The 22,625-nt window shown below is 35.7% G+C and overlaps 4 protein-coding genes across 4 annotated transcripts; 2 read left to right on the forward strand and 2 right to left on the reverse strand.

Moving 5' to 3' along the window:
* Nucleotides 1-3,227: 3,227 nt before the first annotated feature.
* On the reverse strand, nt 3,228-4,342 carry LOC107940572 (bZIP transcription factor 53). The gene has a single exon (XM_016874016.2). The coding sequence runs from the start codon at nt 3,839-3,841 to the stop codon at nt 3,416-3,418; it is 426 nt and encodes a 141-aa protein (XP_016729505.1). The 5' UTR covers nt 3,842-4,342; the 3' UTR covers nt 3,228-3,415.
* A 1,762-nt stretch (nt 4,343-6,104) lies between these two features.
* On the forward strand, nt 6,105-17,643 carry LOC107940568 (vacuolar protein sorting-associated protein 51 homolog). The gene is made up of 20 exons (XM_016874013.2): nt 6,105-6,507; nt 6,702-6,841; nt 7,082-7,136; nt 7,257-7,364; nt 7,646-7,744; nt 7,875-7,952; nt 8,042-8,119; nt 8,434-8,586; nt 8,758-8,858; nt 8,960-9,027; nt 14,127-14,200; nt 14,334-14,400; nt 14,909-15,024; nt 15,392-15,655; nt 15,766-15,882; nt 16,156-16,227; nt 16,313-16,363; nt 16,504-16,734; nt 16,818-16,994; nt 17,138-17,643. The coding sequence occupies exons 1-20, from the start codon at nt 6,337-6,339 to the stop codon at nt 17,255-17,257; spliced, it is 2,340 nt and encodes a 779-aa protein (XP_016729502.2). The 5' UTR covers nt 6,105-6,336; the 3' UTR covers nt 17,258-17,643.
* LOC107940569 (secreted RxLR effector protein 161-like) lies at nt 13,074-13,684 on the forward strand. Its single transcript, XM_016874014.2, has 2 exons — nt 13,074-13,249; nt 13,336-13,684. Exons 1-2 carry the CDS (start codon nt 13,074-13,076, stop codon nt 13,682-13,684), a joined length of 525 nt encoding a protein of 174 aa, XP_016729503.1.
* A 751-nt stretch (nt 17,644-18,394) lies between the features above and the next one.
* On the reverse strand, nt 18,395-22,090 carry LOC107940565 (histidine kinase CKI1). Its single transcript, XM_016874011.2, has 5 exons — nt 21,861-22,090; nt 20,682-21,784; nt 20,029-20,603; nt 18,819-19,946; nt 18,395-18,719 (listed from the first exon to the last, which is right to left on the reverse strand). Exons 2-5 carry the CDS (start codon nt 21,316-21,318, stop codon nt 18,516-18,518), a joined length of 2,544 nt encoding a protein of 847 aa, XP_016729500.2. The 5' UTR covers nt 21,319-21,784; nt 21,861-22,090; the 3' UTR covers nt 18,395-18,515.
* Between the last annotated feature and the right edge of the window lie 535 nt (nt 22,091-22,625).

Below are 22,625 nucleotides of genomic sequence, written 5' to 3' on the forward strand. Positions count from 1 at the left end.
AACTGAGCAAGGGCTCAAAATAAGTGCTCGTCTACTTGAACATCGAGCAAGTAAGGTAAGTCTCCATAATTATCATAGAATAACTGCCTGGTCTTTTTGTCCCACTGATCCCAAATTTCCTTAAGCTCTTGGAGATTATTCTGCGTGACACTAATACGAGTGTAATTTGACAGCTCTGACATGTATCCCATAGCTATACTATCTCTCTTTTCTAGTTGAGTTTGCTCAGACCATCTATGAACGTTGGCGTTGTCTTCCACTCTATCAAGAAGTCCGTTCTCCATAATAAAACTCTCTATCTTAGAAACTAACCGTGAATCGATACCTTTGTAAATGCAAAATGACATGCAAACAAAAGAAAAGAAACAGTCAGTACCGCATGATATCAATAAATCTCAATAATAACTTATAGGGTAATATCTAGAATTTAACATCTAACTAAGCTGGGTTCTTACGGTTTTCTATATGAGGTCGGTTCTAAAGTTTGAGGTACCCGAACCAACAGATTCCTCGATTCTCACCCATTATAGGCTCATTTGAAACGAGTTCAGTTCGGGGGAATACATTTCCCTATGGCTACACGAAGATGAAAATCTCACGAAACCATAGGTACGGATGTATCCCGAAAGTGATCCACTATCCTGCATGGAGGCGAAAACCTCACGAAGGCGTAGTTTCTCACTCCCACTTAAGGGTGTGACCACAACAGTCATGCAAATGCAATGCGTATCAGAATATAGCAACACATGTAATAATACAAACACATGTAATGCAAAGAGGATTAAATTTTAAAATTTTTAATTTTCGACATTAAGACAAGAAATAATCAATTACACGGCTTGACTCTCTTATTAGTCCCCAGCGGAGTCGCTAAGCTGTCGAAACCATTTTTAAATCGAGTTTTGGAAAATTGGAATCGACTTTAAGAAAGGGAAACATGAGTCGTCACCAATATCTTTTAGGTGTGATTGGATCACCTTTAAAACATTTTGTTTTAAAATCATTAGTTTTGGTCTACGAAATCATAAGATGGGTTCGGGAGCCGGTTACATACGAGGAAGGGTTAGCAACCTTGTAATGCCCAAAAATTGGTACCTAATTGATTATCAAGTGTTTTTAATGTCGAAAATTTAAAATTTTTAAGATGTAATCCTCTTTAAAATATTTTGATTTTGTAAATTTGAGTTCACTCGTATCAAAGTATTGATATTAAGTTAGCTTTTTAGAAATCTCCATCTGGAAACAACAAAACGCCACATCCAATAAGTTAGGACATATTGCTTTGCAATTCTAAGACAGTTGCTCACATTTTGAAAACCTTTTAAAACTTAGAAGGGGATTTGATTATTCGAACTCAACGAGAAAAGTTGTAACCCAATAAGTTAGGGCACTACTTTCTCGAAATTAGTTTATTGGATTAAGCTAAATACGACGTCATTTTGTTGTGGCTATATAAGCCAAACTATTAGTTTTAAATCATTTTGAATCGGTTCTGAGGAAAAAAAGAAAAAAATTCTCTGAAAGAGAGTTGGGGAGGGGTATTCGGAGGGTCACCGGACCTCCATCTAGGGGTCTGTACGCGCTCACGCGCCCTCATCTTCTCCTCCGCATGCGGTGGTCGGAGGTTTAAAAACCTCGCCTTTCAACACCGATTAAAGGTATTGCTTTCTCTTTTCATTATTTGCAGTATATATATGTACATATATCTAAAAAAAATTCACCTTTGTGTATTCAATCGATTGAGATGCTTGCTCTGTATATGTGTACGAGAACAAATTCTTTTGCTGAATCTCTGTGTATTCTTTTTTCGAACGTAAGTCTTTACATCATTTTATTTGGGCTTTTATAGCCACTGCTTTGTTACATAAACTGGGAAAGAAATCTTCGATTTCTTTCCATTTCTTGTCCACTGTATCCACCGTATCTTTGATTGTGATCTGCTGAAATCCTTTTATTTTAGTTTCCTTTTTTTGTTTTTCCGTATCTGTTGGGTTTCCTTTTCTTTTACAGGTACTTACGAGATATCTGGTGGTGACGAGGGCTGGTGTAGATTCGCGTGCTGATTTCGGAGGCAGAGTCACAACGCTGATGGCCTCGATTGGGGAGCTGGACAGACGCTCCCCGAACCTTCCAGAACCTGTTGCGGCGCGAGGGGAAAAAGTTCGACCCTAGCTGATAATTTTAGGCTTTTGGGCCTCTGTTGTTTGGGTCTAGTTTAGGTCTGGGCCTTGGGTGTATTTGGGTTAAGGTTGTAAGTGGGTCCACTAGGTAGCTTTAGGCCTACTAGGTGGTATCCGGGTAAATGGGTCTGAGATGTTTGATTTTGGGCCCACTATTTGGGCTTTGTAACATGGACGGTTTATTTTTGAATGGACTTTTTAAAATAAACATTTATTTTTTTGTTTCTGTTTTAGTTAAGGGCCCGGTCAAATTTGGGCTATTACAGATATTATTATAAATAGAAAAAAACCTCTCAAACCTAATAGGCAGTTAGATTTTGTTAAATCGAATTTTGAGGCGAGTTGAATCTAATTTTTCAATTGGTTGGATCAAAATTGAATATAATTTTGTTTCTTTTAGTTGGATTTAAGGAAAGTAAATTAATATTTGCTTTTAGGTCCGTGAAATAATATACTTAGCACGTTGAAATAGTTGGAAGGTTAAATATTATTGCGGATAGCAAAAGAAATAAAAAACTCAAACCTAATAAATGGTTAGATTTTTTTAATCTGGTAAGTGAAATCTAATTTTTCAATTAATCGGATCAAAATCGAAATAAGATGTAGCTTTATTTTATTTTTTGAATTCAAGTAAATATGCCATCTCTAGTTATTGCATGCAAAGGACATGTAACCCACCCATCACTCTCACTAAAGGTATACTCCAACAATAAACAATAATCGAAGTAAGAATGTCAACATCGAACCAAGAAGCTTTTTTGGCATTAAAACTTGGATTCAAAGTTCAATTTACCTTAAAAAAATTAATAGCCATGAATTCTGAAATGGTTAAGTTCATTGACATTAAAGAACAATCATACAGCCTGTTAAAGAGCATGGAGAAACACACATGCAAACACCAATGCCGTCTTGAAATTTTCTATGTACAGAACCAAATTCAAAATGAACACGTAAATACAACCACATGTTTGGTTTGAATCAGATTAGCAATGATATAATCAAATCAATCATCAAGAAATTTGATGATGATGATGAGGAAGCATTGCATTTGTAAATTAACATATTTCCATATATCTATAGAATATCCCAAAGTACAGACACACGAAAGGGCAAATACCAGAAGGTTTCTGCAAACATAAATGATAAAAGCTACTTTAAATATTTCGCCAAAGGCTAAAACGCAACATACAAATTTGCTGTGCATAAAGGAAGAAGTTTTTTTTTTTTTTTAAATTTTATCCATCAAAAGTCGAGCATATCGGCTGCGTCGAACAAGGGAGTTGCCATGGCTTCATCAGAGGAACGAAGATCTCCGGGATATCGACGTCGTACCCGCTTCCGTCTTCCGCCATGTGCAGTATCGAGTTCAAGGACTGCAAGCTCTCGGTCAATTCAATTATTTGAGCTCTTAAGACACTGTTGGAAGCTTCCACTTTGACGAAGCGTTGGGTTGTGAACTTGATCTTTTCACAGATCTGGGTGTTATTTTTCTGCAATGCACTCACTTCGTTAACTAAATCTTCGAGTAGCTTTTGTTTCTTCATACGCGATCGCCTCGCTGATTCACGGTTCGACAGCATCCTCTTCCTTTTCTTCTCGTCGATGTTGGCGCATCTTGGGTCGGATTCGGAGGAACTCGCCGGTTTTTGCACAGTAGCCATCTCAGGTGGGAGGGAAATTATTTTTAACAAATTAAATGAAAATTTAGAGATTTTAATTTCTTTCAATAATCACAGAAACTAATCTACTAACTACAACTTAGCTTTAAACGATCACATTGATGAACAAAGGGGTAGTCCTTGAGAAAACATAGAACCAGTAAAGGAAAACGACCGAGAACGAGTGAAGAATATGGATCCGATGCATAGGGATAGCGAAACTCATTGAACACCCAAGATCATTAGACCGCCTTTTTTTTACACCGACACTTACCCCAATTCACAGATCGGACATTAACAAAGACGAAACCCTAAAACCAAATCCCCAAATTTTAAAAAGAGAGAGAGAGGAGATTTTTGAAAGAATACTTAGCTGATTGACTAACAAGAAACAGAGAGCAATTAAAGGCAAAGCTGAAGAAGGTTTTCAAATGAAGAAGAAAGGGTTGTTTTATAGGCAAAAGAGGGGGTAGTTGATAGATTAGGTTAGTGGCTAAAATAATAATAATAATGGAGGTGGAGGGGTATTTAAGGTATTTTAATTGATTATTTTATTGGAAAATGGAAAGTGCTGGTTGTCACCGCTGGCGTGCGAAGTGTGGGTACAACTACGATTCCAACTCCGTCTTTGGAGTTGTTTAATGTTTTTTTGACCTTTTTGACAATGATTACTCGAAAATTATATTGATTATTAATTAATTACATCTTTATTATTCTTAATTGAAAATAAACATTGAAGATAATAAAAACAAATATGTAATTAATAGGGTAAAGTTGGAGTTCAAATTTCAAATCTCCCAATACCCACAAATACAATTTGTAATATATGGTAATAAATTAGAATTAAGTGCATCTTTATTTAAATATCATCTCTCAATTATAAATGTTATCTTTATTGTTAAAATTATTAATATAACTATTAACTAACACATCAAATATTATCTAGTTAAATTTAAAATAAAAAATAAAATGTAACTTTTAAAAATAAAAATAAAAATAAAGTAAAACTAAAAAAACCTTTAATCTAAAAAAAATATTATCTAGCAAAGCTTCACCATTATAAAATTAAAACAAAGAAACCTTTTAATTTAAAAAACAGTGAAAGATTATAATATTATTATAAACTTATATATATATATATAGATTAGTAATACTTATATATAGAGATTAGAAAAAATAAAAGTGAGAATTTTGGAAATTATAGATAAATTATTAAAATAGTCACTTTTGTTTACCTTAGCTTACATTTTAGTTACTTATGTTTGAAATGTTATGTTTTAGTCATTTATGTTAACCTGTTGTTATCTTTTAGTTCATTGAGTCGTTAATTGTTATTAACGTTGTAACCGTAAGTTGACATGTCAATTTAAATCATCATTTCAAACAAAAATTTTAGGTTAAATTATACAATTAGTCCTCATATTTTTTATTTTGAGCAATTTTAATTTTTTCTTTTATATTCTTTTAAATTTCCTTTTTTTTCTTTTTTTTCATTCTTTTGCTTCTCTCTCTATTTTCCTCCCTTTTTCATATCTTTTAATGTAGTTTTTCTATGTTTTTCATTTGTTAAAACGAAAGGGGAAGAAGAAAAGGAAAATAAAGAAATAAAAAGAAAAACTTAAATTGTTCAAAAAAATAAAAGTATAGAGATTAATTTTAACAAATAGAAAACATAGAAAAATTACGTTAAAAGAGACGGAGAAGGAAGGAAAACAAAGGGTGAAGCAAAAGAGAATGGAAAATAAAGAAAAAAAGAAAAGAAAAGTTAAAGGGATATAAAAGAAAAAAATTAAATTGCTCAAAATAAAAAAAATATGAGGATCAATTGTATAATTTAACCTAATTTTTTTGTTTGAAATGGTGATTCAACATGCCACATCAGCTTAACGTTACACCGTTAATGACAATTAACGGCTCAGTGACTAAAACGTAACATTTCAAATATAAGTGACTAAAATGTAATCTGAGGTAAATAAAAGTGGCTATTTTGAAATTTACCCAAAATAAATAGATTGAAGGAAGGATAGAAATTGAGAAAGATAAAAAAAAAAGGCAAAAAAACTGAAAACCAACGTCAAGGATGTGAAAAGCCATGTACGTTGGTTTCATGCAAAATTCAGCCTTTAAATTAAAATATAAGGACCTAAATATAAAATTTATGAGGACTAATATCAGAATTCGACCTATTTATTTCTATTTGCGAATGCAAACAAATAAATTGCATTGGCGCTAAACAAATAAAACTTTTACACAATGAATAGGTGTTTTTGTAATTTGGGACTTTTTGGGTCCTTTCGGACAAATTAACTGCCTTCGAAATGCGTCGCATCTAAGGAAAGACGGTGCACCAAAATAACCGTGCAGCCAAGCTGGTTTGTTCAACGCCAAGTCGTTCAATTTCATTGCCTGTGAAAAATTTCACTCGTTTCCTGATCTAAAACCAAAATCTCCCTTATTGTGATTCGCGCTGAACAAATCATTAGTAGGAAGAGCAGAAAATGGGGACGGAAGATGTTCCTTTGGACGACAAGGCGAAGAGAATGAGAGATCTGCTGTCGAGCTTCTACTCTCCAGATCCTTCTTCGACAAACGACGCTTCTTCAAACCACGGCAGCTTAGACGCTATCGACACCACTTCTTTCGATGCCGATCAGTACATGAACCTCCTGGTACGTTCCAAATAGTTTTGATCTGAATTACGGATTGAAATTTTACTGAATTCTAGTGTTAGATTTTTTTATAGAAATCAATTGTTCGGAATGGAATTCGTCGTTTGGATTACATTATTCATGTTTTTGGTTGGATTTATAATTGATTTGGAGGGTTTGATACCTCAAAACATGGATTGGATTGAAATGTATAGATACGGAAGTCGAATTTGGAAGCGCTTCTTCAGAGGCATGTTGAAATGGCGGCCGAAATTAAGAATATCGATACCGACTTGCAAATGCTGGTTTACGAGAATTACAACAAGTTTATCAGTGCCACGGATGCAATTAAACGGTAACTTGTTTCAATTTTTAAAATCAATATTAGCATCCGCCACTGCTAGTAGAATCGTAATTTGGGAAAAACTATAGGGCTTGTCAACATTATATCTATCCGTAGAGATTTTGTTATTTCCTTTTGATTCAGCAAGATTTTTGATGTGGTAGCAACTGTTGTTTGTTCGATCAAGTTATCTGGACTTCTGCAGTTCGTTCACAACCACTATTTCTTGTACTGGAATATTGATTTTAACAGGATGAAAAGTAATATTGTAGGCATGGAAACAAATATGGAACATCTGCTTGATAAGGTGTGTTGGAATATTCTTCATGTCAGTTCTAGTTGAATTTTTTGAATAATGTATGAACAAACGAGGAAAAGTGAATTACTCAAAGCTGAATATTTTTCCTTTACATTTTTATAATTGCAGATAATGTCAGTGCAATCTAAAAGTGATGGGGTCAACACTTTTCTTTTTGAAAAGAGAGAACATATAGAGAAATTGCACCGGACACGTAATCTTCTGCGTAAAGTTCAGGTATTGAAGACTGTTAAATCTACGTGGTGGCTAGTGAATAATGTGACAGCAGCCCTAAGGTCAAACTGATAACATGTTAACTGGATGTAGCAATTGTGAGTAATGCAATGTTTTATTGAAGTAGATCATACTGCCCATGACAAAATAATGGTTTTAGGTTTTAGAGCTTAGAATTAGAAGTTATTAAAGAAAAATTTTCACTTTAGGATAAATTAAAAAATGACTTCCTCTTTATACATGCAATTGCTAGTTACTCAAACATTGTCTCATTTGGAGAACAGTTCATTTATGATCTGCCCGTTAGACTTGAAAAGTGCATCAAGTCAGAAGCATATGCTGATGCTGTCAAGTTCTACACTGGAGCAATGCCAATTTTTAAGGTCATTGTTGCTTATCTTGTTCGTTTTCTTCTATTTTTTAATTTTAACACTTCGTTTTCTGCATAATTTTGCTTTTATGTCAAAAATTACTGTTCAAAAGATTTAACACACACCATTGTTTTCTTACCAGGCATATGGAGATTCGTCATTTCAGGACTGTAAACAAGCATCTGAAGAAGCGATTGCTATAATAGTTAAAAACTTGCAGGTATGTCTGGTCTTTGCCTTATGTCTGTATGGTGATTTATTGCAGATAAAAGAAATTTTTTAATGCTTTTCTGAAAATTACCTTCTCAGGGAAAGCTGTTTTCAGACTCTGAATCCATTCAAGCTAGAGCTGAAGCTGCAGTGCTTTTGAAGCAGTTGGATTTTCCGGTTTGTACTGCAAACTTTCAGATTGAATTATCTAGCTGGTTGTGCTCCGTCAAAATGGAGCTTAAAAACTAAATTACCATGTATGGCTTTACTCCACATGCAATGCATTAGCAAAGGGATGTAAATTACTTCATTTTTTCTCTCTCATGTTTTGTTTAAAAAATTGAACTTCTGATTACTGAAAGTCTTTAAAACGAGCAGCTAATATCTTTGACTTACAGTGATGCTACTTTCTAAACAGGATTTTGATATCACTCTATATATCTGTTTAAGTATATTCTTATGCATGACCTAGCTTATGTGTATTTGGGCAGGTGGATAGCTTACAGGCAAAACTGCTTGAAAAGTTAGAGCAATCTCTTGGAGACCTTCAGCTTAAACCAGATGAAATTGAGAATGTTTCTGTGGAGTCTAATGATCCTAAACAGGGAGAAGTTTCAGACTCAATTCCTATTGCAGCTCATGAGGTAAATGAGCATAAAATAGCATTTTGTTAATTTCTTTATATATGGCTTGTTGGATAGCCCTTCCCCAGCATCCCCTCAAATGAAAAGGAGGCTTGGGGTGTGGGGAGGGAGGGAAACTGCCATCTAGATGGACTAATGAAGAATCTCTTGTTTTCAATTATCTCAAATCAGGGTTCTGTCCTTGAGTTTGCGGAGGCTATCCGTGCTTATCGAGTAATATTTCCTGACTCAGAGGGGCAACCAACTAAACTTGCTCAAGACTTGGTTGTCAAGTAAGCAGCTTCATTAGATTTCCCATGACAAGTTGTAACTCTATTGTTTCTTAGAATACAAAGCATGAAAACATTTTAGTCACATGGTTCCTTTTCTCTAGGCACTTTGAAACTACTCAGCACTATGTCAAGGGACGGATTTCTTCTGGCAAACTCCTGGGTGTTCTTCGTAAGTAGGGTGCATTTGCTTTTCCTGACCTGTTCTTGTTCATGATTACGCAATGGCTATCCAAATATTAAACATAATTAATTAACAATTTTATCATTGTTTACAAATGCACATTTTAGAAGTGTCTGCTAGACAAATAATTTATTATCTTGACATTTGGAAATGTCAATATCATTTTGTACTTGATGGAGACAATAGAGGGCTTTTGATGTTATTGCTTTTTGAGCATGTGTCTCAACTAGAACTGAGGCTTCTTTGTGTTCATAAGAAAATTGATCCTTGGTGCCATTATTGTTTTATCAATGATGGTGTGAGTTTGAATTTGTTTGTTTCTGAGTTTTGTTGGAATTATATAAACAATGCTTTCGTTTATTGTATTTCTTTTCTTTGTATTTTGAAACATAAACTTATTTAACCTTTTTCTTACTGTTGGAATTCCTTAAATTAAGCAGATTTTCTACCTTAGTTCTAGGAATTTCCTTGTACTATTAGCCATAATCTAATTACTATTTTTTAGGGATAGGCTAATTTCTAGAGATTATTTTCTTTTTATTTTTCCTACTATTCTTTAAAAGGCTGTATTCAGATTAGAAGAAATAAGAATTATTCTTCTTCCTAAATTTGTTCATGGTATCGGAGCATCAGGAATCCAGTTGATCCTGCTCTTTCTTTTCTTTTCTTGTTCTATTTTCTCTGTTAGAAACCCTACTCCCAAGGGTGACACCGAAAATTTCTCTGAGACTGAGATCTCACAAATAACTCAAAATAACAGTCAAGGAATCCCACAAAGTGACCTTAACTCTTCTCTTATAATCACAAATAATCGATTAGATGAAAAAAATTTCCCGCAACGGTCACAATATCAAGGAGAGTTACTCGGACCTTGGAAATGCTTCCCAAGTATTCGAGATCAAATTAAAGTTGAAAGATATTTGACAAGGAACACTTGAAGTCACTCAATATTACAACCACCTAAAGATCTTATGGCAGGACTTAGACATGTATTATGAAGCTGATTGGGGCGAGGGCTTGGAACACACCAAGTTCATGGATCATCTTAACAAAGAGCGTCTCTATGAGTTCCTAGCAGGACTAAATCGTGATCTTGATGAGGTCTGAGGACGAATACTAGGCAGAACCACACTGGCAACCATAGGAGAAGCATTTGCTGAAGTAAGGAGGGAAGAGAAACGGCGTCTTATTATGTTGGGAGACACAAGAGAACTAAAACCATTGACCATAGCTGGTCATCGTCCTTCCGAGAACTCTGCTCTTATTTCAAGAGGCCCACAATCTCAAAGGTTCAAATATAAAAATGATTCTGGTTCAAATAGGCCATGGTGTAGCCACTGTAATCGGGTTGGGCATACCAAGGAGAAATGCTTCAAACTCCATGGCTATCTTGAAAAAAAACAGAAAGAAAACAAGGCAGCAATGATATCTACTACTGAAGAAGATGCTCAAGATGTTCGGCTAATCAAAACTCAACTTGAGGCTCTTCATAAACTACTCGGGACTCCTACAGCCAGTGGGTCACGAGCTATTCAAGGTTCTGCTTTAAAAACTACACACGAACCTATCACAACTTCCTAGATACTAGACTCGGGTGCATCCGACCACATGACAGGTAATCTAAGTTTGTTTCACACCTATTTACGTTGTCATGATCACTCTCGGATTCGCATAGCTGATGGATTTTACTCGCTGGTGGTTGGAATGGGGACAGTTAGACTTACTGAAAATTTTTCCCTTGATAAAGTTTTACATGTTCTAAATCTTTCCTGTAATTTACTCTCAATTAGCAAGCTTACCAAGGATGAAAAAGTACTTGCTGAATTTTCTGCTTTCGGTTGTGTGGTTCAGGAACAGGAATTGGGGAAGATGATTGGCACTGCTAAAGTTGATGATGGCTTATATGTTTGGAACAAAAACAGTTTACAAGAAGGGATGGCCTTATCCACATCAAAAGAAGATTCTATCATGCTATGGCACCGTAGACTAGGACACCCGAATTTCATGTACTTGAAGAAACTGTTTCCTCTACTATTTCTAAATAAGAAAATAAGTTCCTTGAACTGTGAAGTTTGCCAACTGTCTAAACACACTCGTGTCCCTTATCCTTTGAGACCTTATGTTCAATCTCAACCATTCTCTTTAATCCACAGTGATCTATGGGGAACCAGTCGAGTAAAAAACATCACAGGGGCTAGGTGGTTCATAACTTTCATTGATGACCACACTAGAGTTTGTTGGGTCTATCTCCTTAAAGAAAAATCCAAAGTCTTTAGAGTCTTCCAAAATTTTCATTCAATGATTCGAACCCAGTTCAATTCAAATATTCACACCCTTAGAACTGATAATGGGAGAGAGTACTTTAACTCTATCCTAAGTCCTTATCTTTCTGAGCAAGGAATCATACATCAAAATTCTTGTCCTGACACCCCTCAACAGAACGGGGTTTCCGAGAGGAAAAACAGGCACCTTGTAGCCGTGGCTCGTGCCCTTATGTTTACTATGGGTGTACCAAAGTATTTATGGGGAGAAGCTGTCCTCACTGCTTGTTATCTTATAAACCGACTCCCATCAAAGTTATTAAGCTTTCAAACACCTTTACATACTATTCAAAATTTTTTTCCCTTGTTTCATGTTCCTAATCTCCCAACCAAAACATTTGGTTGCAAAGCATTTGTCCACAACCATCAACCTAACCGATCTAAACTTGATCCTAAAGCCCACACTTGTGTCTTTATTGGTTACTCACCTACACAAAAAGGGTAAAAGTGCTACTCTCCAACCTTACACCGGATGTTTGTGTCCCTTGATGTTACTTTCTTCGAAAACGAGCCATATTTTTCAGCCTCTCATCTTCAGGGGGAGATACTTAGTGAAGATGAGACCTTGAGCAATCTTCTCATTATACCTCAAGATTCTATCAGCCCTACCACTACTACAAAACCTGCTGAAAATCCTACAGCCACTGTTATTCTTATTTTGGACCCTGATTTTTCCTATCTCCACTGTTCAGCAACAAGAAACAAGGGTGATTAACCATACTAATGAAGAAAAACAGCCCACTCATTCTGAAAAGCAACAAGGAAAAACTCAGGGGCTTCGTGTATACTCTCGGAGACATCAGCTGCCCGAGACCGAAACAGCAGTGCCAATGCCATCCTTACCCAAGGACTGTCCTGAGGAAGAAGTTTCACCTCCTTCATCTTCCATCTATCTTCCAATTGCAGTAAGAAAGGGCACTAGGAGCTACACTCAACATCCCATTTCTCAATTTGTATCTTATGGAAACTTGTCTAAATCCTACAATGCCTTTGTTTCTAATGTTGACTCTGTAGAAACTCCAAAGAACATAGAAGAGGCTCTTAAGTCAACCAAATGGAGGCAAGCTGTGTTGGAAGAAATAAAGGCTCTTGAAGACAATGGAACTTGGGAAATATCTAAACTACCTACTGGGAAGAAGATCGTGGGTTGTAAGTGGATTTTCACCACAAAATTTAAACGAGATGGGAGCATTGATCGATACAAGGCTAGACTTGTGGTCAGGGGTTTCACTCAAATATATGGGTTGGACTATGAGGAAACATTTGCACCAGTGGCCAAACTGAATACTATTCGAGTGCTTCTCTCAATTGCTGTCAACTTAGAATGGCCTTTGATCCAATTGGATGTAAAGAACGCTTTTCTCAATGGAGAATTAAACGAAGAAGTCTACATGGATTTTCCGCCTGGATTCGAAGGAAGCAAGGGCCAAGTATGCAAGTTGAAGAAGTCCTTGTATGGACTAAAGCAATCCCCTAGGGCTTGGTTTAATCGTTTTGCCAAAGCTATGACTAGTAGACATTAGACTCAAGGTCAAGCTGATCACACCTTATTCTACAAACACTCGGATAATGGGAAGTGTTGTATTCTCATTGTCTATGTAGATGACATAATATTGACAGGGGATGATTCTATTGAAATTGAAAGACTAAAAGAGTTCTTAAGTCTTGAATTTCAACTTAAAAGACTTGGGGAATCTTCGATATTTTCTTGGAATGGAGATAGCAAGGTCAAAGGTAGGTATTTCAATCTCTCAAAGAAAGTATGTTCTTGATCTACTTTCTAAAGTCGGACTATTGGGTTGCAAACCAGTCGAGACTCCTATGGAACCCAACCTTAAATTAGGAACTGATAAGGATGGAGAAGAAGTAGACAGGGGGAGATATCAACGGTTAGTGGGAAAACTTATCTTTCTCACACTCGTCCAGACATAGCTTTTGGAGTAAGTGTTATTAGTCAGTTTATGCATGCTCCTAGGGAGAAACATTTGGAAGCTGCCTACAGGATATTGAGATACTTAAAAGGGACTCCTGGTAAGGGGTTGCATTTCAAGAAAGATGTAAATCGAAGCATAGAAGTCTACACTGATGCAGACTGGGCAGGGGCAGTTAATGACAGGCGCTCGACAAGCGGTTACTGCAGCTATATTTGGGGTAATCTCGTGACATGGAGGAGTAAAAAGCAGTCTTTTGTGGCACGCAGCAGTGCTGAAGCTGAATATCGAGCTTTGTCCCACGGTATATGTGAAGGAATGTGGTTACAACGGCTAATGGGAGAACTAAAATTATCCTATACGAAACCTATAACATTATACTGTGACAACTAAGCAGCAGTTAGCATAGCTCATAACCCTATACACCATGAGCATACCAAGCATGTGGAAATTGATCGCCACTTTATTACGGAGAAAATTAACATTGGGGAAGTTTGTGTTTCATATCTACCTACTAGACAACAAGTAGCAGACATGTTAGCCAAAAGCTTGAGCAGAAAAATGTTCAAAGAAATTATGGGCAAGCTGGGTTTGATTAACATCTACACTCCAGCTTGAGGGGGAGTGTTGGAATTCCTTAAATTCAGCAGATTTTCTACCTTAGTTCTAGGAATTTCCTTGTACTATTAGCCATAATCTAATTACTATTTTTTAGGGATAGGCTAATTTATAGAGATTATTTCCTTTTTATTTTTCCTGCTATTCTTTAAAAGGCTGTATTCAGATTAGAAGAAATAAGAATTATTCTTCTTACTGATTGCCTAATCCTTTGCAGGGATTATTTGGACAGATGTGCTTCTAATGGATGAAGTGTTAAGTGAGGCTGTTCTACCTGGTTTTTCTCTGGAGGTCTTTCTTGGATCTCATTTGACCCATTGTATTTTTAATCTATATTTCATCTCTTCCTCCAATCAGTGTAAATATAGTTTATTTTCATATTTAGGACAATGCTCCGTATAATGATACTCTTATGTGGTCTCAGGCTGCCCAAGTTGCTCTTAAACAGTATGTTGCCAGCACGTTTAGTTACCTTCTACGGGACATATCAGGTTTCTTTCCGCACTTGCTGCTCTTGAAAATATTTTCACTTTTGGAGTTTCAAATCACTCAAAAGATAACAATATAGTTGAAATTTACTAATGATGGTCTCTTGGGCATTTTATTGCTTTTTCCTGTTTCCTGATGGAGGTCCAAAGAAATCTCATTAATCATTTCTCAATTTTTAAAGATCCCAGTTCACTTGAATTCTAACTAAAAATATAATTAACCTAAAGGTAGCTTAAAGCAAAAGTCATGTCTATGACCTGCCGCTCAGCTATTGCTATTCCAGAATTGATATCCATAGCTGCCTCATTATTACTTTCAAATGCATGTTCGATAAGGATTTATTTATGAAAAATGAGAGTTGCACTAAATGTTAAAGCATACATATTTCTAATTTCTACATGAACTTTTAAAATATTGAAAAGTTGAGTACAGTTGATTCGTTTTGATTTATGTAGATCCATCTAATGAAAATTACCTTAGAAGTCTGAGTTCATTATGTATAATTTGCAGATGCCCTTCTGAGTGTAAATGTTAGTTCAAAAGAGGCAGCAGAGGAGCTCCCCTTGCAGGTTGCTTTGGAAGCCAGCAAAAAAGCTGTGCTCCAGGGCAGCATGGATGTCTTACTGGTAAACTCATTAGATGCTGAAGCAACACTTGTTTTATGCAAGCAAAAATGAATCAAACTTTGCATCCCTCATATGCTATTTATATAAATAATTCTAGTCCATTTTTTATGTTGCTTCTCTGCATATTTCTCTCTTGGATGAATATAAATGACCTTGTAAATGCTTTAAATACTTTCTAGATTGAAAAATGGCCTAAGCTTGGAGGCTGCTTTGCATTTGTGGGTTATAAATATATTGCCTTTTTTTGTTATTTAATTCTTTTTTGAGCTTGTACCTTTTATATTTTCATTATTCTTTGCATAATAGTTTATAATTTAAGTGCAGTGTATTCCTTGAACTTCACTTTTAATCTATTTGCTCACTGCAGGATTTCCGTAGACTTCTTGATGATGACTTAGGGCTGCTAGTTCAATTGAGAGATTTCATAATTGATTGGGTTCAAGAAGGATTTCAGGACTTCTTCAGGGCTCTTGATGATCGTTTTCTCTTACTTTCGGGAAGAAAGAGTTCATCCAGTCAAGATCAAGATTTAACTGGAGCACACGGCGAAAAAGTTCTTGCTGGTCTTGTCCTGGTGTTGGCTCAACTTTCCGTTTTCATTGAACAAACTGCTGTCCCAAGAATTACTGAGGTAACTTTCTGTCTTCACCTAATAATTCTATCTTACCAGCTGATGGAATAATTCTATTACTCTCCCTGCTTCTGTGGGCTTCGGTCATATTTTCATGTATGATTGTTTAGGAAATAGCTGCATCCTTTTCTGGTGGTGGTGGTCGAGGCTATGAAAATGGACCTGCTTTTGTTCCTGGGGAGATATGTCGAATATTTCGGTCAGCTGGTGAAAGGCTTTTGCTTCATGTAGGAACTCCTTCCTTTCTTCTTTTGAAATTTTTAGTACTTATATTGCAACTGTGGGATGTCTTCTCTCCCGATTCAGTTCATCGGTTTGGAAACCTCATGGAATGTCGATGATTTGGTCCCATGCCATTGTGCTCAAGGGAGCTCATAATTTCATTTTGATGGTTTTTAATTTTTCGTGTTGGATTAATAATTTGAGATATCCTTTTCCTTTTTCAAGCAATGCCAGTTATTTCATTGTTAATTACAAATTCATTTTGTTCCATTCTGCAGTATACAAAAATGAGAACTCAGAAGGTATCTACTCTGCTAAGAAAGCGGTTTACAACACCAAACTGGGTCAAGGTTAGTATGCTGTATTGAAAGAAATTCCTATAATTAAGATAGTCCATCATTCAACTTTCCAACAACTTATTTTTAATATTTGCAGCACAAGGAACCTAGAGAAGTTCATATGTTCGTTGATTTGTTTCTTCAAGAGGTTAGCGTTTCCTCAAACATTTCTGATTGAATAAGGATATCGATTTTATTTTATTTTCCTCATGGTTGAATATGCCTAAATATTTTGGCTATGCAACAATTCTGCTTAACCTCAATTTTCTTTGCTCTGCTTTGCTCTAGTTGAAGGAAATAGGAAGTGAGGTGAGGCAGATTTTACCTCAAGGGCTCTCGCGTAAGCACCGGCGCTCTGACAGCAACGGAAGCACTGCTTCATCCCGGAGTAACCAATTACGAGATGATAAAATGACTAGGTCAAATACACAGAGAGCCAGGAGCCAGCTTTTAGAAACACATCTAGCAAAATTGTTCAAACAAAAGGTTGAAATTTTTACAAAAGTTGAATATACGCAGGTATGGTCTATGAATACTCGAGCTAGTGGAACAATATCCAGTGCTTCTATTGAAGCAAAATGAGCCGAATTTCCTTCTTGCAGGAGTCCGTTGTAACAACTATAGTAAAACTTTGCCTTAAAAGCTTGCAAGAATTTGCCAGACTCCAGACTTTTAATCGAAGTGGTTTCCAGCAAATTCAACTGGATATTCAATTCTTAAGGACTCCTTTGAAGGAAACTGTTGAAGACGAAGCGGCGATTGATTTCTTACTTGACGAGGTAGTAGAAACATTCCCTGGTTACGAACTTTGATCTTTCCATATCTCATAACTACTATGCATATTGCTCTTTTTTCTTTTTACTTATTGTTTGTATGACTGGTAACAAAAATGATAAATATCGGTATTATTTCTGTTTGGTAGGTGATTGTTGCAGCATCAGAGCGTTGTCTTGACCCGATTCCTCTCGAGCCTCCAATTTTGGACAAACTTATACAAGCTAAGTTAGCAAAATGGAAGGAACAGAATCCAGTTACACCCTAGAAGTTGAAAACTGAAAGTGGTACGAATGGCCCTGCTTTATTGTTGCTTGGATTGTAATCTTTTGATGTGATTCAATGGTGGAAAGGAAAATTTCGTATCTGATCCTGACGTGATTCATGTTCAATTCGCTACCGCTCACATCGTGGCAAACACGGAGTTGGCGTTTATAATCAGATGATCTGATTCAACCTTAAGGTTTCTGATTTGTATAACTTAGAAAAATCATTTTGGAATGAGTCATAGCTCGTGTACAACGAACTCTTCATAGCCCTTCTTTGTCCCAAAAAAAAAAAAAAATTCCATTTACTATCCTTGAAAAGTACCTTGTGATCATGGATATCTCACATACATTAAAATGATTACGTCCCCATGCATGTTCTTGCTTCCCTCACTTTCCTATTTCCTTTTCTCGATTGCTGGAGACTACCGGTTTGCATCCATTCTAAGCTTTTTTTTTTTTCAGGAAAAATTGAACTGCATATTATTGGTAAATAATATTCCCCATTGTTTTCAGAACAAACCAGATTGATAGGTTAGATTAGGAACTGATCGGGATATTAATTTGAAAAGAGGGTTTGAATCGGTTGACTCAATTAACTAGGCTAAAATATCAATTTAACTAGTTATCTCTATTTTTAAAAGATTTTTTTTTATATTTTTAATAATTTATTTGATCAATTTGGTTGGACTAATTAAATCAAGAACTGATGATCTGATCAATTCAATCATCAATTTTATTTTGAAAACCTTGATTGAGATCAAATTGTAGAAGGGTGACATGATTCCATCACATCTTATCAAATTATACCACCCTTTGCCTTTGGTTGCAGAGTAGAGGATGGCAACAAATTGGTATAAAAATATAATGGAGATCTCTATATAAGGAGTAAGATTGTATTTTGTTCATTTTATTAAAAAACTTGACAAAATATTCAATATATGATAGAATAAATTGCAAATTGGTTCTCTTAAATATTCCCTCCATTTGTGTTGTAAGTGATGGTTTGACTTTTCTTAAGATTAAGATTAAAAAAAAAATTCATTTATCCATTTATCCAACTTTTTTCATAAAATACTTTCTACATCATTATTTAATGATGAATTTTTAATAGAAGGATTAATCTGTATTTATTTTGAAACATAGTTATAATTTAGTATTTCCTAAATATACTATCCACTAGATTCCTTGCCCAAAATGTATAGGTGTATGTTGTACAAAAATTAACATATGAATATACAACATGAGATAAATCAACCATTATTCTTTTGTCTCAATACTTTCAATGACTTCCATCAATTCATTTGTCTTTAAAGGTTTATTCAAGTGAGCATCCATTCCGGCTTCCATCGCCTCCGTCCCAGATGTATGAGCAGTCAACGCAATGATCGGAATACGAACACCGTATCGTTCCTCCTCAATTCTAATCCGTCTCGTTGCTTCATATCCATTCATCGGTAACATCTATCAGAACATGCACAAAAAAGAAGAAGATCAAAACTCATTAAATCCACCAAACATCGAAAGTTAATGCAATAGTAAGAAGTCATAAATATACATTACCTGACAATCCATCAATATATAATCATAGTTTCTCTGAGCTTTGAGACCATCGCAAACTAATTCTAAAGCTTCATTTCCATTTTCACAGTGCTCAACATCGGCACCGAGCTGTGTGGCAGTAGTTATAGCAAGAATGCTTAACATTTTGTTATCCTCAGCAATCAATATTCTTTTCCCAATCAAGGGCTTCTCACCGTTACTCGACTCGGCACAGTCCTTGTTCTTTCTTTTCGATTTCAACCTACCACGAGTACGCTCTAGTGTAGGTGATGACGATCCTTGCTTACTATACCGTTCATTGCTCGAGCTGACGTATCCTTGTATCTCGTCATTACCTTGAGTGTGTCTCAACCTTGTCTTGCCATATGGATGCTTTGAACTTTCTGAACTAGATGAAATACCTTGTGACAAGTTTCCAAATTCCGAAAGAAGTTTTATCACTCGGTGCAAACGTGAGCCATGGAAAGGTTGTAACAGAATTTCATCACCGGAATCAAGTCTTTTTGGATCGATGCAAGGTGAAGTAGGTTTATCTAACCATATCACCTTACAACATGTACTATGAAGGCCTCTTCGGAATTCAGCTACAGTCCTCCACAGCTCGGAAAATGACTCTGCATTGACATCAATCACAAGTAGATTGAAGCTCGGTGTATCTTTGCGTCGGTTGAAAGGTAATTTATGTTCAGTTCCTTCCATGGCACTTAAAGGCATTTCTTTAGAACTCGAACTTGAGATATCACTTCTACAACTCATATCTGATCTCCTTGAAGAATTGAGTAAAGAATTTAGCTTGGATTGTATCTTTTTCAATGCAGATGGAAAATGGTGACAATGATCTACGACTAATACACTTATACCAAGACTCTCCAAGAATTTTTGTGAAACTCTTCGCCTTTCGATGTTTCGCATGAAGAGAACGACTTGTGATCCGTCTAAATTGGGACTAGGAGTACGAATGCCGAGTTTGGGACTAGAATTTCGAATGGCAAAGCTCGAGTTTGTGCCACCATACATGGCATTACCTTGAATCTCAAACGCTTTGAGGAAAACATTGAATCTAAAGCAAGTGCCCTTTTCACCAAACTCTTTATCAACAATTCCAATCTCTCCACCCATTAAACGTACCTAATAAAGTAAGTTTTGAATTAGTTAATTCATTAAATCAGTACGGTGTTAATAAAGTAAGTATGTAATAGCTGCAACTTACCAAAGATTGAACAATTCCAAGGCCTAAACCAGTACCCACTTGTCCAGCTGCTGTTTCTTTAACCTGCACGTAGTTTTCAAACACTGATTTTTGTTTCTCTTTCGGAATACCTTTACCTGTATCATCGACCTCAAACACAATCTCCACCGAATCACGATTCTGTCTAACTGCACTTACTGCTTTGACGTCACTGTTGCCATCATTTTTACCGGAAAACAAACTGGACATGTACTTGCCTAAACCTTTCCGAGTGGAAGCAAGTATTTCGGTTTCGAAATCAGGCTTTCCGACCCAAGCTCGAACACATACATGCCCTTCAACAGTATATTTAACAGCGTTGCTCAGTATATTGCTTAATATTTGTACGAGTTTCCCTCTGTCACCTTTCACTTGTGAGAGCTTAATAATGGATCCATCACAAGGGTCTAAAACAACATCAACACCCTTAATCATACCCACAGGATGATATAAATCAACCACATGTTCAATCAAATCAGCCAAATTGAACTCCTGTTCTTCCAAATTCATCATTCCAGCTTCAATTTTGCTAGTATCAAGTATAGAATTCAATAGCCCTGCAATTTATATATACAACTATTTAGATTAGACCCCCCTGAAATTTTGGTACCAATAGGCAAGTGAAATGAATTTACCTAATAAATCCTGTGCACAAAGACTCATTTGCTTCAAATATGTCTCGAAATCCGACCCAGGGGCTGCATTTGCCAGGCATAAATCGATGAAACCAGTAATACCGGCTAATGCTGCTCGGATATCATGGCTGGCACCAACTAAAGCAAGGCTTTTGTTCATGCTTTTTCTCTCAGCTTGTTGAGTTGCTTCCATTTGTTTAATGAGCTTATCATGTAAGCAAATCTCCCTTTGAGCATTGGTGATCATTGATGATACGAAGAAAACAAGGGGGATGACTAATAACACCATTGTTACCACGAGAGCAATGTGAGAATAATTGATTTTGCTATAAACAAAGCTTGCTATTCCTTCATGTGGTAAAGCCAATGCATATACCTGAAAACCAAAACTCGTTAATAGAACTAGCCGCGAACACTGCAAACACCAAGAAAAATGAAGAATTCGGATAACATACGGATTGTACTCCCGAGATTTCGACTGTTGAACAACGAACATTATACTCTTTTCCATCAGTGTCCACCTTATAGGTTTCTGGGGTATCATTGCTGCATGGGAAATTTTTAACACCATTTGGCCACATAAACTGTAAGAAAATGGTACCATTAACATAGATGAATTTGGTGTTTGGGATTCCATTTAGTAACAATTTTCCATCCATTGTAATCAAGCTTAAGCTTCCACCATAAAGATTAATACCACCAAGTCTATCAGTTAATCTTTTAACTGGTACTCCCATGGCAATAACACCTTTTCCAAGCAAGCTAACACTAGTGAGAAACAAAGGTTCCCCACCATTGTTCCACCCATTTTCTAATGAAGAATACCCCCATGAATGATTTAATGCTACTTGAAACCAACTTGTATTCACAACATTGAATGAATGGGATCTAACAGGTTCTCCATACAGCTTCCCTGTTTGATTATCCACTGGTTGCTTGTACCAAACATGCTTCTTTCGGCTCGAAAACGAGGAGTTAGCATATGTTGATAGAGTTTGATTTCCATCAATGTAGTAACAAAAAAACAGACCCTCTAATCCAACATATGAAATTTGAGACAGGTATGGGGTTGTAGTAAATGCAAGGAACAATGTAGGTGCCACCTGCAAAGAGTAAGTAACATTGTTAATCCTATGTATCAATGTTTACATGTATGTATATATATGGTTTAATGCATACCTTAATTTCAATCTCATCGAATGAGATTTCATCAGTTTGGTTGAAGGAAGAACTTAAAAGTTTTGCTAAACTTGCAGCAGATGAATTTAATGGTGGTATTGAATTTGCAATGATGTGAATTTGTGATTGAAATCCAGAATAGAAGCTATGGGTATTGAAATCCACATTTTGTTCAATTTGTCTTGTTGTTTTATACCACCATGTGATCACTATACTTGGTGGTACCAACACCAGCAATGCCTACATTGATAACTTTATTCATTAGAATTTTTTTTACGGTCTTATATATATATATATTACTCTAAAATGATACATTTAAATCTAAGGATCAATGTTGAACATTTTGCAATATGTAAAAGGAACTAAGCCAAATCATAACCAGGCATAGAAGAGGATTCAAATGAATTAGTTCCCATCATATCAAGATATAGTGAAATAATTTTTTTAATAAATGTATTAAACTCTTATTCGATACTTGAAATATTTTTTTAATAAATATACCTAATTAACAAGCTTTTTGAATTCTCAAATAAAACAGTTGAAAAATACCTGATAATAATGTCAATCGAATTCTTATAGCAAAGTTTTAAAATAAATTTTAACAAATTTGTAAGCATTTAAATTTTTTCAAAACAAAGATAAGTTTCAATAGTCCAAAAGCTATTTATCAATTTAGAAAGAAAAACATTCATTACATATAAAATAACATTTACTTCTTATTTTCTTATATACCATTCTTGAACTTATAAAGCATTTACTAACAAA

The sequence above is a fragment of the Gossypium hirsutum genome, chromosome A12, assembly GCF_007990345.1.
Source record: "Gossypium hirsutum isolate 1008001.06 chromosome A12, Gossypium_hirsutum_v2.1, whole genome shotgun sequence".
In the NCBI taxonomy this organism is placed as follows: domain Eukaryota; kingdom Viridiplantae; phylum Streptophyta; class Magnoliopsida; order Malvales; family Malvaceae; genus Gossypium; species Gossypium hirsutum.